At 36.3% G+C, this 17,112-nt stretch overlaps 2 protein-coding genes across 5 annotated transcripts in view; one reads left to right on the top strand and one right to left on the bottom strand.

Annotated features, from left to right (window-relative positions):
• Nucleotides 1-1,530, bottom strand: part of LOC124402637 (centromere protein P) — a 91,087-nt gene extending 89,557 nt beyond the window's left edge. For 3 of the 4 annotated variants that reach the window (XM_046875779.1, XM_046875783.1, XM_046875782.1), the window contains exons 1-3: nt 1,395-1,448; nt 691-873; nt 391-551 (exon numbers count right to left, since the gene is read on the bottom strand). In XM_046875779.1, coding sequence (XP_046731735.1) covers nt 391-551; nt 691-866 — 337 coding nt within the window. In that variant the 5' untranslated portion in view covers nt 867-873; nt 1,395-1,448. Of the gene's footprint in view, nt 1-390; nt 552-690; nt 874-1,394 lie in introns of all 4 variants that reach the window. The other variant, XM_046875781.1, reaches the window with a different exon arrangement.
• A 207-nt stretch (nt 1,531-1,737) lies between these two features.
• On the top strand, nt 1,738-14,192 carry nol8 (nucleolar protein 8). The gene is made up of 17 exons (XM_046875609.1): nt 1,738-1,897; nt 3,106-3,245; nt 3,336-3,398; nt 4,141-4,219; nt 5,237-5,387; nt 5,619-5,687; nt 5,953-7,617; nt 8,187-8,348; nt 8,451-8,567; nt 8,651-8,735; nt 9,277-9,409; nt 9,534-9,617; nt 9,697-10,031; nt 10,739-10,886; nt 11,868-11,926; nt 12,024-12,106; nt 14,000-14,192. Exons 2-17 carry the CDS (start codon nt 3,125-3,127, stop codon nt 14,057-14,059), a joined length of 3,414 nt encoding a protein of 1,137 aa, XP_046731565.1. The 5' UTR covers nt 1,738-1,897; nt 3,106-3,124; the 3' UTR covers nt 14,060-14,192.
• Nucleotides 14,193-17,112: the final 2,920 nt, after the last annotated feature.

The following is a 17,112-nucleotide window of genomic DNA, read 5'->3' as shown; positions in this document are numbered from 1 at the left end:
AAGATTTATTTCTTCTTCATACTGTCTCTCCAGGTTTTTCATAAGGATGGATTTGGACTGTAATGAATATACAGTATGATACTATGTGCACCAGTTGCTTTGTCATGATGAATAGGATAAGGCCTCTTATTTTCAATTAAGGAGAATTTGCACTACAGCACACAAAGCTGTTTTGAAAAAAAATATAGGCTTTTAAACAACTTTGTGGCAGCAGTTAAGGGGAAAAAAAACATGTGTGTGGCAATCAGGTGTTCACATACTTTTGCCAACATATTATACGCATAATAAAAAATATCAAGCTCGACAATGCGAAAGGTTTTCTAAAGCCACAACATGCATTTACACTTCAGACAGAGATTTTTGGAGGAAACGTTTATCCTATACCCTTACTTTTCTCCACTGTCTTGATCCAGCACTCGGAGAGGAAGATGCCACTGATGTCTGTCTGTCTCCTGTGGTCCACCTCCAGATCACTGATTTCTGTCACGAGTTTCGAAGCATCTCCATTTGTCACTCCGTCTTCGTTTTCCTTACGGATGGAGATGGTCTTTCTAAAAATAAAAAATAAAAAAAAACAAGAATCAAGCACGTTTGTCCATCATACATTTCGTTATAACGGTATGTAAAGCTGAGGCATCAGTTGGCAATGACGCAGAAAGATGAATTGTGGACATGTTTATCGCTACTTACAGGATGTTTTGCAGGGTTTCTCCTCCGTGCTGTCTGAAAATAGCTCGTAAACACTCGTCCCTCTCGATCTCACATGCCACCGTCTCCTGCTGGAGGAGTTTTATTTCTTCTTCATACTGCTGCTCCAAGATGTCCATTGTTCTAGGGGACACAACACCTTGAGGATGGTTCCACATGAACAGCCTAAAGGTTTATGAAGTTATGAGCAACTCCAGAAGCATGAGGATGGCTTTGGACTGTAATTAATATAAACAATCTGATACAATGCCGAAGGACTGAGTTCTGCATTTAAACACCATCACTGAACAGTAAACCTCAACAATGATTACACTATAAAGCTGCTTTGGGACAACGTCCATTAACTTCACTAAGAGTTGTAGTTGGCATTAGTTTAAGTTTTGTAATTATTTCGCTAGTTTTGCATGTTCATTCTAAAAATTTAACATTTGTGCTTTATGGAAATATGTTAAATGTATTAATTGTATAAAATTATACTCAGTTGTATTAAATATCATTTTAAACGTTTGTTATACTTGTTCAGTGTATAATACACACATCAGAACAGAAGCCAAAACATTCAAAACATTCCCACTTTCTCTTTTAAAAAGTACTTAGTTAGCGACAAATATTTCCGGATATTATTAACATAAATAAGCTCATTTAACATGCTGATATTATTTTATTTTCATTATTTTGTTACTTACTTCCCAGGAGTGAGTCTGGTTACTAACTGAACGCCTCTCGAGCTCTATTTTGCCTTCACTATGGTTACATCTCAAATTGTTCCATATATAATATATAGTGTACTACACGGGGCCTAAAAGCCGCTGTGTTCATTCTCTAAATAGTCTACCTACAAAGGAAGCAAACTGCAAATTGAAACGGGCCCCAATGTCAAATCGCTACAAATCGCGCCAACGTCGATTGAACCAATCGTGTGAACCGTATCCGCTTAATGAAATCATGTTGTTATATATTTTCAATCACAATATTTTTTTTTACTTATACAAAGTATAATTAAACCAGCAAATTATTCGAAATACACACCAAAATAAAGTAAAAAATATTTTACAATATTTTAACGAGCAATATATATTAAAAGTAGGAACCATAACCCGGTACTTGTTTCGACCCGGAAGCATTTGATGTAACAACTCCGTGAGCGACATGTGAGAGTTCAGATTGCAGTTTAAATCGCGTTTAATAAGTAAGTTCTCATTTAATTTATATTTATTCAGACATCTGGAGATAATTAACAATTTCCAGATCCTATAGTGAGTGTGACTTATTTAAAGCATGATGCTATTTTAAATTACAGGTGCTAACTGGTTGATTTGATTGAATTAATAATAAGTAAATAGTATCTGTTTTATTTAAAGGGTATATTATGATTGAAAATCCCTTAACGACTTTTCATTTATATATGTTTTTAATATTAGTCATATATGTTTTAAACAAATCTTATAACAGATCATACACAGATCTGCAGTTGTGAGACTCCCACCTGACTGCACTATTGTAAACAGTGTATCAGTTATTTTATATATATATATATATATATATATATATATATATATATATATATATATATATATATATATTTCTACATCTTGTTTTTATCTATCTGACTGCATATCTATCTATATATTTGACTGTACATATACTGCAAATCTAATCAACTGCACCTCATTAAACAGTTCCTACCAGACTGATTCGAGATATTTGTGGGGGAATGTGTAATATTTTCTTAGTATTTCTATTTTGGACAATATTAAACCAACAATACAATGTCTCAAAATTTTATAATATGAATTGATCACATATGATTATCAGTGCCTCCAGAAAAGAAAAAATCAATGTTTAAATTGAAATATATGTGCTGTTTGTTAATTATTTCATGATTGTATACTTATAAAATTGCAAGTGCAGGAATAACAGTGTTATTTGAGTAAAAAATGTTCAACAATTTCAAGCATGAGGTTTTGTTGTTAGTCCGCAGTCTGTTTTCAGGTAACGGTTAGTGTCATATTAATGAGAAATTCAGACGATAAGTCATGTTAAACACAGGCGCACAGGGTTACTTGCATTATATGTGAAACTTTGTAAGCTGTTTGAGAATAGTGTACAGGTGAGGAAGTGAGAGAACTAAACAGACTTGAAGAATAAAGCTCTGCTGCATCACTCTTTTTCTTTTTTGGTAAAGATGTAAAAAATAAAACCCTAAAATCTCCGCTACCACTAACAGAAGGTTGTCAAGTGCCATTGTGTGTGTGTGTAAAAAAGGCTAATATGTGAAAGATTTCAATTTGTACACATGACAATTGTTCAGAACCTCAATCAACACATTGCAGTCCTACATAAATGCATTTTGAAAGCTCAGTACATGGAAGGATAATGTGTTTGCTTTTTGTCTAGAGCGGATGAGTGTCTAAGCATGAAGCGTCTGTACGTCGGTGGCCTGAGCCACACAATATCTCAGAAAGATCTCCGAGATCGATTCGGGAAGTTTGGTGAGGTGTCCGATGTGGAGATAATCACACGTAAAGATGAACACGGTGAGAGTCTGAATAAAACTTTTTACTAGAGTGAAATGATTAAAAAGTTGCTCAGTTCATTTTTGTTTTGTGTCTTGGGATTTGTTACAGGATCTCCTCTGAAGACCTTCGCTTACATCAATCTAACAATTTCTGATTCCGACTACAAAAGATGTACGTATGCTGAACTGAATTAACGCACCGATTAAAGCTGTAATTCATCCCTGGTTTTTCTGGTAGCAGAAAATTGGAGGCCCACCATTGTATAGAATTCATTTGGATAAAGTAGCATTACATTTTCCCGTCACTTGAACTCATAGACCCAAACCTGTTCCAGCATGACAGTGTCTCTGTGAACAAAGCGAGAAGCATGAAGATGTGGTTTAGCAACAAATTGTTATATAAAATAATTAAACATTAAAACTTCATCCATAACTAAATTAAACCTTCATTACATGCTCGTCTAGGAGAAAAATTCACCTTAAGTTGGTGACAGTAGCATTTCCTATAATCACTTATGTTTTAATTCATTCCTCATATACTTTTACGTTCAGCTTCTATATTTGTTTTTCTAGCTCATTTCTTATCTAAGATCTAATTGGTCTAGAATTTTTTTTTTTTTAAGTGTTTGCACTGGCAAGCAAAACATTTTCAAAACATTTAATATTTTTTATCTTGGAGCCGTCTGCTTTACACCCATTTCCTATTGGATTGTTTGTCAAACTTGTGCTGGTGGTTGAGGAGAAACACAGTCTGACAGCAGCCTAAAGAATTCAATTTAGACACTGAATACGACTGAGTAAACTTGGAGAATGGCAATTTTTTTTCCACATAATTTTGTTTTTTTGTCACACTGTTCTTGTGTTTACAGTCCTGGTAATTTACTGTATTAAAAAAGTTCCTTCTTTATACGCAGGTGTCACAGTGTTGAACAAATCCAAATGGAAAGGTGGAACGTTACAAATTGAACTCGCAAAGGAAAGCTTCTTACAGAGGTACTGTTTGTGATTAATATGCGTACATTAGGATTGTAACGGTACACGTTTTCAAGTTTTTTCGGTACACAGGGCTTTCTGGTCGGTACACGTGTACTGAATGCGATCCTTTTTTACGTGCGGAACATAGATACAATCTGTGTTTCAATTAGGAACGTATTTAGTGGCAGATCGCAAGTTTGTGCAAGTGCACAAGTGCAAGTCTCCGTCTCGCACTTTCAGCGCATTTTTTTTATCGTTATCATTAAACTTGAAAACATACACAACAATGCCGGGGTATAAAAAAAGAAACTAGAGCTGGTGCAGTGTTACTGTGTCTTCTCACTCCATACCAGAAATACTATTTGTTTTGCGCCATACACAGAAATGCTAAAGAAGCCATAGCACTAGCTATGAGAAGTAGCCACTTTCGGGTTAGCGGCTAACGCTAGCACTATGGACTCTTTAACTTTTTATGTCCAGCTTCAAGAATTTCTCTTAAAAGGAGAAAATCCTGACAATTCCAGATGAAGGAATGAAGACATTTGTTAAAGTATGCTGAAATAAGTAGAAATAAGTATCTTTAGAAAAATTTTATATTAAATGTGAAACACATCTGTATTATCCTAATGGGTTCTAACAAATGTAAACTCTAATTCCTTTTCCATTTATTTATTTTTATTTAATGAATTTAATTGGTGCCAATTTAATTGATCACTCAGTTTAATTAATATAATAAAGTGTATTGAGTTAATTGTATTTTCAAGTTTATTTTTGAACAAAATATTATTTTATATATTGTTTTCATTTTATTTAAAAAAATCTTTAAAAAATGTAAACTACCAAAATTGTACCGAACCGTGACTTAAAAAAACGAGGTGCGTCCCAAACCATGAATTTTGTGTACCATTACACCCATAGTGTACATGCATAATTACTTTTCAGCATTTTTTCTGTGGTTCTCTTGTTTAATATATAGATATTGATGCCGTGCAATAGATTATCACCAACTTTAATCCTTTCTGAAATCTGTCCAAGACTTGCAAAGGAGCGGCAGCAGGCAGCCGAGAAGACTCACACCCCAAAGACTGACGTGAAAGAAAAAATTGTGGAGTCCTTCATTGCAGCCGGTGTCGAGAATTTCCACATGAAAGCGGCTGTTCCAGGAACTGAAATCCCAGGACACAAGGTATACTATAGGACATCCTTTAGTGGAATTTATTGTTGTTTATCTTTAAAAAACTGTTGTTTTCTGTCATTATTTACATTTTAACAACTATAGACAGTTGTTTTTTCACCATACTCTTCTTTTCCCTCTTGAAGTTAATAAGGCAGAAGTAAAAAGGCAGCATGTCGTGCTAGAAATTGGAAACGTTTCTGCTTTTTGTAACCTTTTCATTGTTCTCTTTCTCCTCTCTAGGATTGGGTGGTAAGCAAATTTGGAAGAGTTCTTCCAATCGTTCATCTGAAATGTCAAGGCAAAACCAAGATATCCTTTTCCATTGATGCCTGTTTGCATTTCCCCCACATTGTAGCCAAATGACAACTTGTGTTGGCTTGTGAGGCTGTAATTGTTTTGTTGTTACACATATTATGATGAACTACATTTTATAAATTATAATGTTATGCAGCTAAAAGAAATATGGTTGCTCTATGTGTAAAAGCACAGCAACACATCAATGGATGGAGTCATTGTAACAGGGACTACCTGCATTTGTAATTTTACTAGTTGATTTGTCTTAACTAATCATTAAGCCCTCAAGTACGATCCGTCGAAACACTGCCACAATATCAAGAAACTCGAGAGCGAGGACTGCTTCACTCCAGTGTCTGAACTCACGTGGCAGATAGACGGGGGCGACGACGAGATCAGCAAGAGAAGACGAGGCGAGTTCCCACGACAGAAAAAACGCCCCAAGAAGACGATTCAAAGTTTGGACCCAAGCACTAATCCATATTCTACAACTATTCCTGAGAGGTGGACGACAGGTCAGAACAGAGATGCCTCGCAATTGCTTCAGTCTCGTAAGCCTGCTGTGTGCGTATTCAACAGCGACTGTGACTCGGAGGATGAAATCCGGACGCTAGTCGCACAAGAGCTTTCACAAAATCATGAAATGGTAACAATAGAAGATGAAGGAAACCTTGAGGTTGTGAGTGATGACTTTGTTGTAAAATCCAACATGTTCTGGGGCTCCGGGGAAACCGACATGGTTGGACAAATTGGTTTAAAATCTACCAGGAACGATGAGGATTACGACTCCGCTGACACGGATGAAATATTGAGGCAGAACAAAAATTCTGACAAAACTGAGGAGACTGAAAAGAGCAATAAGTCTCTGGTAAAATCCAAGAAGATTGATGGGAAGAAACTTGCACTCTCTAACAATCAGACTCCTACTGATTCAGAGTCGGATAATGGCTCGGAATCGTCGAGTGAATCCGGTGATTCCGATTATGAAGCCATGATGGGGAGCTGCCACAGGCTGGAGCTGTCACTAGCAGATTTGGAGAATCTTGTTAAAAAAATGGAAGACGATGAAAGCAGTGATGATGACACAAATGCAGGAACAAGTGAACTTCCCGAACGCTCTTCTGTACATGAACGCGAGCCTCAGAGAGCGCAATCGAAAAAGAGCGGCATAAACCCTGAGGATATTTTAGCATCTCTGTTTGAACCAGATGAGGACAAAGAGGAGAAAAAGGAGAAAGTCATGTCAAAAAAGAAGTCGTGTCTTCCTGCTTTTGTTGGAACGAAGGACCTTTTTGGCAGCGCTGCCAAAATCACTGGACTTAAGAGAGCAGCTGAAAAAGTGAACTGTGAATTTGGTGAGGAACCTAAAAGACTCAAATCAGGCTTGAAAACACTGGAAGATGAAGAGTCATCCAGTGAACAGGTGCCAGAGCTAAACAAGAAGGACACAAATGTCTCTATGGACTGTTCCAGTGAGGACATGATGATCAATGAAGAACCAATTAAGCTCAATTCCAAACCAAGTTCTTCCCTAAAAGTAAATGACAGAACATGTCCTGTACTTACAAAAACGACTTCTTTACGACAGAGTAAACACTCAGCCAGGAGCAGTTCATCCGGTGAAGAAGAGGAGGATGAAGAAACCGTCCCTTTAGAACCCAAAACTTCAAAAGAACATGAAAGATCTGCTTCTGATAGCTCCGGGTGTTCTGAAGAATCAGACACGAGCAGCGATGAAGAGGAGGAGGAAAGTACTAAACGGGAAGCAGCATCAGAACCTAAACAGATTAATAGCTCTGCTTTGGGTCCAAAACAGTTTCAGCAGACTGTATTAGACCCAGTGAAGCAGCAGCAGGACAATCAAAAGCGTCTCGCCGCTTTGGAACAGAGGCAGAAAGAGTCGGAGCAACAGAAGCAGCTAATACAGGGTGCCCTCTCGAAAGTGGTGAGTATGAAGTCGTTACACGATGGGCTTGTGTTAGCAAAAAATGTTAGCAGTATTCATGAAAATGTATACAGTATATAATGTATCCACACCCAGTATGTTGACAGAAGTGTTCCTGACCAAAACATTCATATGTGCTTTTTGAATAATCCCAATCTACATTTAGTTCCCATTTGCTGGTAATCTCCACTCATCTGGGAAGATGGTTCCACTAGATTTTTGTGTAGAGATTTGTGATGTTCAATAGGGTTCATAGATGTTCAATAGGGTTGAGGTCAGAGCTCTACAGCAGACCACTCAAAACCATATCCTTATGGAGTTGAAACAAGTTTGGGTCTCCTAGTTCAAATAAAATAATTTAAATATTAAATAATTAAATTTAGTGCTACCACATCCTAAGGCATCCTATAAAACAAGGTGCCTAACAGTTTGGGAAAGAACCACATCTGGCTGGAAAAGTCAGGTGTCCCAATACTTTTGTGTATATTGTGTATATATCGCAGTATTCTGAAGCTTATAGCCAGAAAAGTGTATGTCGGATATCCGAATGCTTTGTTTCTTTTGTCAAGGATTTGCCGAACGCAAACAAAGGGAAACATATCGTGTTTGATTCCGATGATGAAGTTAGCAATGACCGTGAAAACACAACACAGCAAAAAGCGAGCCTTTTTGATGAAGAATCTGATGATGATGCATCAGGATCTGAGGAAAAACAAGACCTCAAAGAAAAGGTGAAGAAAAACATGCTTTATATCTATTCAGCATTTTCTCATTGCCCTTATTATTTTTGTTTAATAAAACTGTTACTTCCTGCCTCTTTCTGTTTTGTGTAGGAATTAAAAAGGGCAAGGGGCAGCAAACTGTTTGACAGCAGCGAGGATGAGGATGACGGCACTGACGAAGGTCACTTCAAGATAAAGCCTCAGTTTGAAGGCAGAGCAGGACAGAAGGTCACTAAGAACACTGATTACTGTTTCGTTACTTTCTGTTAGTGTTTTACTTGATGCTTTGCTTATATGTGTGTAACTCTTAGCTCATGGAGCTGCAGTCCAGATTTGGAACTGATCCAAGATTTCAGATGGATGCGAAGTTTCTTGAAAGTGAAGAACAGGAGGAAGGTTAGCTCATTTTAATCTTGTGCACAACAACAATTCTATCGTATGAAGACCTTGTTCAGTGACGCACACAGTGTACGAAATTTGTGTATATTAATATTTGTTTGTTTTTAACACTCTAATAATGCAATTTATTTTAATAATTCTAAAAAGAAAAAAAATGCAAACCTAGATCATATTTTCTGCAGGAGGAATAAACAAACCCTTTGCCTTTTCGTTGAAATTTGATTGGGCAGTGATTACATTTCTTTGTGCCACTTTTGCAACACAATAATGAAAGTGAAATGAAAATACAATGTGAATTACATTACATAACTATCTGATACAATGTTTGGGCTTTTGTACAGAGTTTTGTCCCTGGCAATGCATCCACCATGTAACAGTGCAGGACAGTTGCACACACCTGGAGAAAGGAGTTAGATGCCCACCTCATTCTATATTACTTCCACTAGGATCGTTTTGTTCAGCCTAGAAAACTATTGAGTGTGTTGCTGTAAATTCGAAAACTCCTTCTTGTTCAGTTTTCCATAAATATTCATTTTAGATGTGGAACCTCTGCAAATGCCAGGAGAACAAGAGCTTGTTGAAGAGAAGAAGAAAAATCTGGCCATCCTACAAAGTATCCTTAATATCAAGATTCAACCAAGCGATGGAGCGACCAAAGGAAAAATCTTCAAGTACGAGTTCTGTTATTCAGACTAACAAAAAGAGCAAAAGTGGAACTTTTTACTATTATATACTACATTATACAAACCAGCTATTTTTCAACCTTGGTCTCAATGAGTCTCTTTGTCACTACAGGGACATTTCAGCTTTGCATTACGATCCATCGAGTGAGACTCATGCAGCGTTTGAAACCAAAACGGACACAACACAAAAAGAAAGGTCTGTTCAGCACAGCTAATTTCCGTGTGCTTTTCAGTGTCAATGCTCCGCTCATTATTTCTTGTTTTTACATTCAAAGCAAAGCTGCACGGCGTAAGAAACGTGAGGAGGCCGCCAAGCTTCCGGAATGTTCTAAGGACATCTACTATGATGTGACTACAGATCTAAAAGAGGCATTTGGGACAGTGAAAGAAATCCAAACTGAAAACAAGCAAGTTTCATGGGACCAAGATGATAATGATGATGATGATAACGACGATGATGATGATGTTGATGATGATGATGAAGATGGTCAAGCGCCACAAGGAGACATGCCTGCATTATCATCTTCAACTAATCAGGAATCAGAGCCATCAAGCAGATTTAAGTTTTCATTCTTTGGAGATGATGATGTAACAAAGGCTCAGACAACAGGTAAGTGTTTTTATGGCTGGTCCTCTGTTTACCAAATACATTACTTATAAAAAGTGTGAATTTAGATATGATGGAATAATAGATTACCAAAAATGCTTATGTATAGAATGATGTGTAGTAGAGCTCAACCTAATCGTCAATTGTTAATTGCTGAAACTGTCGGCTATCTGCAAAAAAAACATACTGATAGTTTTTCCGGTTTGCTTTATACAGTACGAGAGAGGCCTCTAGAGGTAAATCACTGATGCCACACGCTGTTTATTTAAAGTGCCCAATTTTGAAAGTTTTTTTTATTATTATTTATTTATTTATTTGAAGTGTTGCGTTTTATTTCAATTTGAATGCACGTCTTTTAATTTCTGGTCAACATCTAATGTGTAGTTTTATTCACAAGAGTATGACCGGTTTTGAAACAGCTGCAATGAATAGAATCTTGAGTTAGACTTTATGGATCTGTATTTGAGCAGCTCTTCACGTTGGTACCCATTGCAAACTTTTTTTCTTAAGCTTTCCAACAACAACAAAAATCCAAGTGTGATATTTTAACAGGCAAAAATGGTGCTGCTTCTTTTGTACCTTCTTTTGTGTTGAGATTTCCATTAGTTGAGGTGATAAACATGTAGAAAGCTGTGTCCACACTGTAGAAAGCTTTTTGTGTTATGAATTTATCACCTTTCTGTTTATGGTTTTGCCTTCGGTGTGTTCAGATGAATACAAAGTTGAGACTATAAAAGGGGCCAAAGTGGCTTGGCAAGTAGACCCTCGATTCCAGGACAGCAGTTCGGAGGAAGAAGAGGAGGAGAAGGAGGAAGAGAAAGAGGGAAAAAAAGAAGCTGCTGTGGTCACTACATCTAAGTAAGAATTTGTATTGAGATTTTTGTAGTTTTTTTTTTTTTTTTCTATTTAAATTCTATTGCAGTGTTTTGTTTGGTTTTTTATATTACAATGTCAGCCATGTTTAAAACTGCATGTAATGTAGTGTTTGTTAGTAACGGGTCAAACAACATTTCAGTTTAGTTGTCGTATTTCAGCACTTGGTCCTCGAGCTACACCTCTACAAGAGACACCTAATAACTTAATGTAATGCTTTTAAGCAGCAGGCAGATCAAACTAAAAAGGAAATTGGGAAAGAAGTTCACTGAAAACATTGTGAAAGATTTAAAGTGGTACTTTGTCACTTTTTCTTAACAATAAGTAAAATTTGAACTTTGACATGTGAGCGGAAAGAAAACTACATCGCAGGCTGCGGTTCTCTCGGTTGGTAAAAGTGGAGAAGCTGGTTATTAAATATTCCCACCAGACCTTTGCCATTACAGGGTTTTTTTGTTTGTTTAACAATTTTATCAGCTTGTTTTGCAGCATTATCTTTAAAATCTAGTTCATAAGACTGTTGTAAGACCTGCGATGTTGTATGGTTTAGAGACCGTGGTATTGACAAACACACAGGGGATGGAGCTGGAGGTGGCGGAGTTGAAGATGCTGAGGTTTTCATTGGAAGTGATGAGGATGGACAGAATTAGAAACGATTTATTAAAGGGGGGTGCATGTAGGAAGTTTTGGAGACAAAGTGAAGGAGGCGCGATTGAGATGGTTTGGTCATGTGCAGTGAACTGACATGGAGTATATCGGTAGAAGAATACTGAGGATGGAGGTTGACGTGAAGATCAAGGAGGAGGTTTATGGATGTGGTGAGGGAGAACATGCAGGTGGTTGGTTTGAAAGAGCAGATGTAGAGAGATATGGAGACGAATGATCTGCTGTAGGAACCCTTAGGAACTCCTACAGTTTGAGTTATGTTTTGCTTTATGAATTAACTAGATACTTTTGTGATTATAGACAGCCGGTTCCAACGAAAAAGTTTTTCTTCTTCTTTGATGATGACATCCGGTTAAAAGGTAAAATACTTTTTTTTTTTTTTAAATAATTAGACTATCATTTAGTTTTGCTTATTAGATATTTAATGTTTCACTGCATGTAAACATTTCTCCTCAGAGGGACCCGGGATGTTCTGCAGACTTGGGAAACTGGAGGATCAGAGAGATGCATGGGAGGAGAAGAGGAAAGAACTCAGTGAGGTGTGTGATTTTAGGAATTTCTTTAGTTGTCATGTAGATTTCATTTCCCTTTCTGTGTGTAGAATTTTTAGCACTGGGAAACAGAACCTGGGCATTTTCTCTTGGTCACAGGTACAGCACAAAGTGTTCTAATTGTATAGCCGGTGTTCATTGCTGATTTGCTTTTGGGTTTGTTTGTGCTTACGATTATTTTTCAACCCAAATCGACTACATTTTAAGGATGTTGAACCATATACAATACATTTGATTAGTGATGCACCGATCATGATTTTTCATGGCCGATTCCCATACTGATTTTTACAAGCAAACTGGCTGATACCAATGTCAGATTACAAACAGGAAAGAATGAAAAATATACATAAACAAAATATTTATTTGGTATTTAAAAGGCCAAACTGGGTTTTGCCTATTAAAAACAATAGCTGTAACCATCTGAAATTAGCAGCAGTAACTACGCAGTAAGTAGCTACATTCAATACAAACATACCTGGTACTGACAAAAGCATTTAGCTTTTGTTTTTAAATTGGGTTGAAACTGGCCTTAAATGAAAACATGAACTGTAACCATGTGAAATTAAAGGCAACTGTTCCACAATCCAAACACTTTCAACACTCCAAACAAAGATGTTACTTAATCAGCATTGGATTTTTTAGTTTTTTTACATTTGGGGTGAAGTAAAACTCTTCACCAGTGAAACTAAATAAAACCAAAATAGGCTATATAAATAAATGACATTAATCCCCCGCTTTACCGTGGTTCGGATCCCATGTCCCCGGTTTATCGGAATTGCATTTGTCATATAACTAATTTGTTTTGCTGATTTTCCCGGAATCTCGCAGAGAGCAGGATAGACCAATAAAACCAAACCAAATGTCTTTGCTGTTGTTCCATTGCAGATTGCAGTCTTCATGTCCTGTGCACAGATTTTTAAATATTTTCAAACAAATAACATGATCAGGCCTACAAATGTGGTCTGTGCATGCGGGCGCTCTTCCGGAAAAAAACATCCGAAAAAAGCAAAAAACCATGAATTATAAGCAAAAAACCTCCGGTTCCGATTTATTTATTATTTTCAACCGGTGCATCGCTACATTTTAAAAGCACAAATGTATAATTGACTGAATACATATTGCTTTCTGATAAAATTTAAGATTAAAGATTTGTTTCTTTGTCTGTTTCACACAAAATAATTGACCATGGCTTAAGACTAAGCAGAAAATGCACAGCCCAAAATTTTCCAATTTGTGTTGCAAAGAATAAAACTATTCTTTATATATTACCAAAAGTTTGTGGACCCCTTATCATAAGTATGGTATGTGGTTTTTGAGCATTGCATTCCACATTTAGCCCACATTTCCTCTTATTCCCTCCACTCTTCTGGGAAGATGTTCCATTAGATTGAAGTGTGCTTGTGGAGATGTGTGCTTATTCAGACACAAGGGTATTAGTAAAGGTGTTCAATAGGGTTGAGCTCTATAGCAGGAGATCTTCCACTTTAACCCATACAAATCATATCTTCATGGAGCTGGAGCTTTGTGCACAGGAGCACTGTCATTCTGGAACAGGTTTGGGTCTCCTAGTTCATGTAAATGGAAAATTTCATGCTACTGCATCCAAAGACATGCTTTACAATGGTGTGCCTTTTAACTTTGTGGTAAGTCAGGTGTCCATATAGTGTATGTTTACACAAAGCTATGTTTACACAAATATTCCTATGCCAGAACAGACTCAAACAGCAGCACAGTGAAACTAGGTGTTGTAAACATAGACATCATTATGATCCCCTACTGACGTCATTGTTGGATGTAATCTAAATAAATACAGAGTAGAACCAGGATGTTGAGGTCGATGCTGCCAAGCCTACATGAATAATGAATTTATCATATTCACAGGAGTACCGCAAGAAGCACAAAGACGCCAAAAGGCGAGTGAAGATGACGACAAAAAGCTGAAGCACCACAACGCATTGCCTTATGTTGCATATTAAGAGTTTGATTATTTCCCTTTCAAAATTTTATACCTTGACATGCATGACACATGTGCCTGGGAATTGAAACCTGTGTAAATAAATTTGTTTATTCTGTGTCTCATTCCAAAATTTTATACAATGTATGTTTCTGTATGAAATAATGTACTTATAGCAGATTTGATGTGCGCTGTTCTAAATACATTCATTTATTTCACAAAATAGATAAAATTACAAGGATACATTTATAAAAATGTATCTTCTTAATCTATTTCTTGACAGCTGCTTTGTGATGATGTCCATTGGTAAAAGTGTTATACAAAAAAAACAGAATTTAATAAATATAATACTCTCCCTGGCCAAGTAGGAATACAGGAACACCTGCACTTTTACAGTTATGCAATCAGTAAATCTAGTTGTAGCATTGTTTTTAATGACAGAAACCACTTTCATACCAATTTCCTGGAATTGGGTTTATACAACATGGTGCTTTATAAAGAGAAAGAAAAAAAAAACATTCACTGAGTAACATTTCTACAGTTTAGGTGTGAGAAGAGAATATTTTTCATGGTTCTGACTGGAAGGCCACAGCATCTTAAATAACCACTTGTTACAGCAATGGTAAGCAGAAAAGCATCTCAAAATGCACAAAAGCAAAATATTTGTCAGGTGGTGGTTTTTTTTGTTTGTTTGTTTTTTAAATAAATCTTTTTTATTTTCTTTTTATATACAAAGTATATATACCTCACACTGTCTAAAGACTCAAAACCAACACCTATACCACAGAGACCCACAATCCAAGTCCCTGGAATGACTTTCTCCCCACAGTCTGTTGTTTGATTTAAATATTTGCATGAATTTATGTATTCTGCTGCATTCACATGATTTGGACATCTGAACAAATTAACAAGCATGATTGTGGGGATTTAGAGACAACGGTGGTAAAGAAAGCTAGTAATGTAGTGTTAGAAGTCCTGGAAACAATAATTGTTCCAGTTCATCCCAGAAGTGTTCACTAGGGTTCAGGGCAGAGCTCTATAGCAGGCCATTCAAGATTTTCCATTCCAACCCATGAAAACCACATCTTCATTGTTCACTTTGTGCACAGGGGCATTGTCCTGCTGAAAGAGGTTTGGGTCTGCTAGTTCCAGTAAAGGAAAACCTTAATATTTTCACCTCCAGAGACATTTTCTACAAAAGTCTGCTTCCAACTTTGTGGTAACAGATTGGGAAAGAACCACATATTGCTGGAGAAGTCTACATTTATTGTATGAATTGAAATGCTATGCTTTAGTTTTCACCACTAGATGTCAGAGTTACTCTAGCATCTGCTCTTTTCTAAAGTCCCTTCAATTTGTTTACTTACTTCCCGACTTTAGAAAAAATGTGCTTGCTTTGATGACCCTTAAACTTTAACCTTGCTCCACTTTTAGTACTACGTATGGGTTGTTGAATAGATCATGTGTTGTGCATTTTGCAGGAACATCATACCATAGTAACTGTTATTGGATATGTTTAGTTCTGAGTTGGGCCTCTAAGCCACTCCTCTGCACTTGGCTGGAGTACAGACTGGTTATGCTGTATCCGTGCACAAACATTAAGGACTGTTGTACCCACACTTTACATTGTCAAACAAGTGTGTGTGTGTAACAAATACCTGTGTTTTGGCCTTGTCCTACTTTACACCAGCAAATCTCATTTACTAAATTGTTTGTGTGTGATTATATAACACCTTTATTGTTCACTATCATTTTGCCAGACAGCCTTATCACTTGTCAACACTTGGAGGTTTCCATTCACTATTTTTTTTTTTTTTTTTTTAAATGGCTTGTTCCACTATATTTAAACAATTTTAAACATCTAAAAGTGTATAAATATTAATAAATAGCTTTTGTATATGATCCCTAAGTATGCAAATGATATTTATTATATTTCGATCTTATATTAATGTTATCATTGTTTACAATACTACTAATACAAATTAATTAATGTCTATAGGATTTACTTTTAAAGTCAGTTATCAGTGGAAGATTTATTAAAAAAGTGAATTTTAGTGGACAAAGCCTTAGCATAAGACTGTTTGTACCCAATATGCTGTTTTTTTTGTTTGTTTGTTTGTTTGTTTTATCTAAATGGTTTTAAAAGTACATAAAGAAAATCAAATTCATGCTTAGCCACTAGTGGGTAAGAACCGACCTGGTCATTATTGCAGAACCTAAAAAAGTGACTTCATTCAATAAAAAAAAATTTATATTAAATTCTTAGTATTTGAAGTAATTAAAATGTACTTAATATAATGTCTATTCATTTTTTAATGCATACAAAGTGAACCTTTAAAAATATAACATACAAAATCACACTGTCTATTCCTTCGAGACGTTTCGGTCGACCTTTTTCCTCACTGAAGCTACAGGGTTAAGTTAACCTTAACCCTGTCAAAATGGAAAACCTAGCTTAGCTAATCTTATCTTTTAGCTTAGTATTGTTTAAACACACACTCAACCCGTAGATATGTCAACGAGATCTGGTTTAATAAATGCTAGGTTGTCAGAAAGCTTTTGCACAAAGTGGACTACATATGTTTAATGTTTCTTTATCAAACTTGTTTATGTACAGTTTGTATGTCAGTATCTGATTTAACCATGAGATTTGAACTAAATAATGCTAAAGCTAGCAGCTAGAAGCTCTGCTGACTCAACTACCATCTAAGTGGTTTTTTGTTTGTTAGCATCATTAGCATTATAGCTGCAGTTCAGCACAAAAAAGACAATGAGAGAGTAGGTGCCAGGAAAGCACATGAACTGAAAATAACAAACTGTGAAATACCACTGATTAACCTATACATCACAAACAAATGGCAGAAGAAACGGGACCTGCACAAAAACAGTGAATTGTATGAAATAATCCCTAGTACTAAAATAAATGTTTCTTATAGTTTCAAATCAAGGCGTGACCAAGTTGTCTACACTCTGTGCCGATGGATTTGATGATTACCTGTGTCTGTCATATTTATACCCTTAAAGCTAACGTGGCGTTAAA

This window comes from Silurus meridionalis, chromosome 19 (assembly GCF_014805685.1).
Source record: "Silurus meridionalis isolate SWU-2019-XX chromosome 19, ASM1480568v1, whole genome shotgun sequence".
Taxonomy (NCBI): Eukaryota; Metazoa; Chordata; class Actinopteri; order Siluriformes; family Siluridae; genus Silurus; species Silurus meridionalis.
The sequence above is the reverse complement of the archived record's forward strand: the minus strand, read 5'-3'. Positions and strand labels throughout refer to the sequence as shown.

Bases quoted from the DNA above. Each gene is read 5' to 3' on its own strand.
- nol8 (XM_046875609.1), top strand. From the start codon at position 3,125: ATGAAGCGTCTGTACGTCGGTGGCCTGAGCCACACAATATCTCAGAAA. The intron at 3,246-3,335 runs GTGAGAGTCTGA...GATTTGTTACAG, and splicing joins CACACGTAAAGATGAACACG to GATCTCCTCTGAAGACCTTC. The intron at 10,032-10,738 runs GTAAGTGTTTTT...CGGTGTGTTCAG, and splicing joins AACAAAGGCTCAGACAACAG to ATGAATACAAAGTTGAGACT.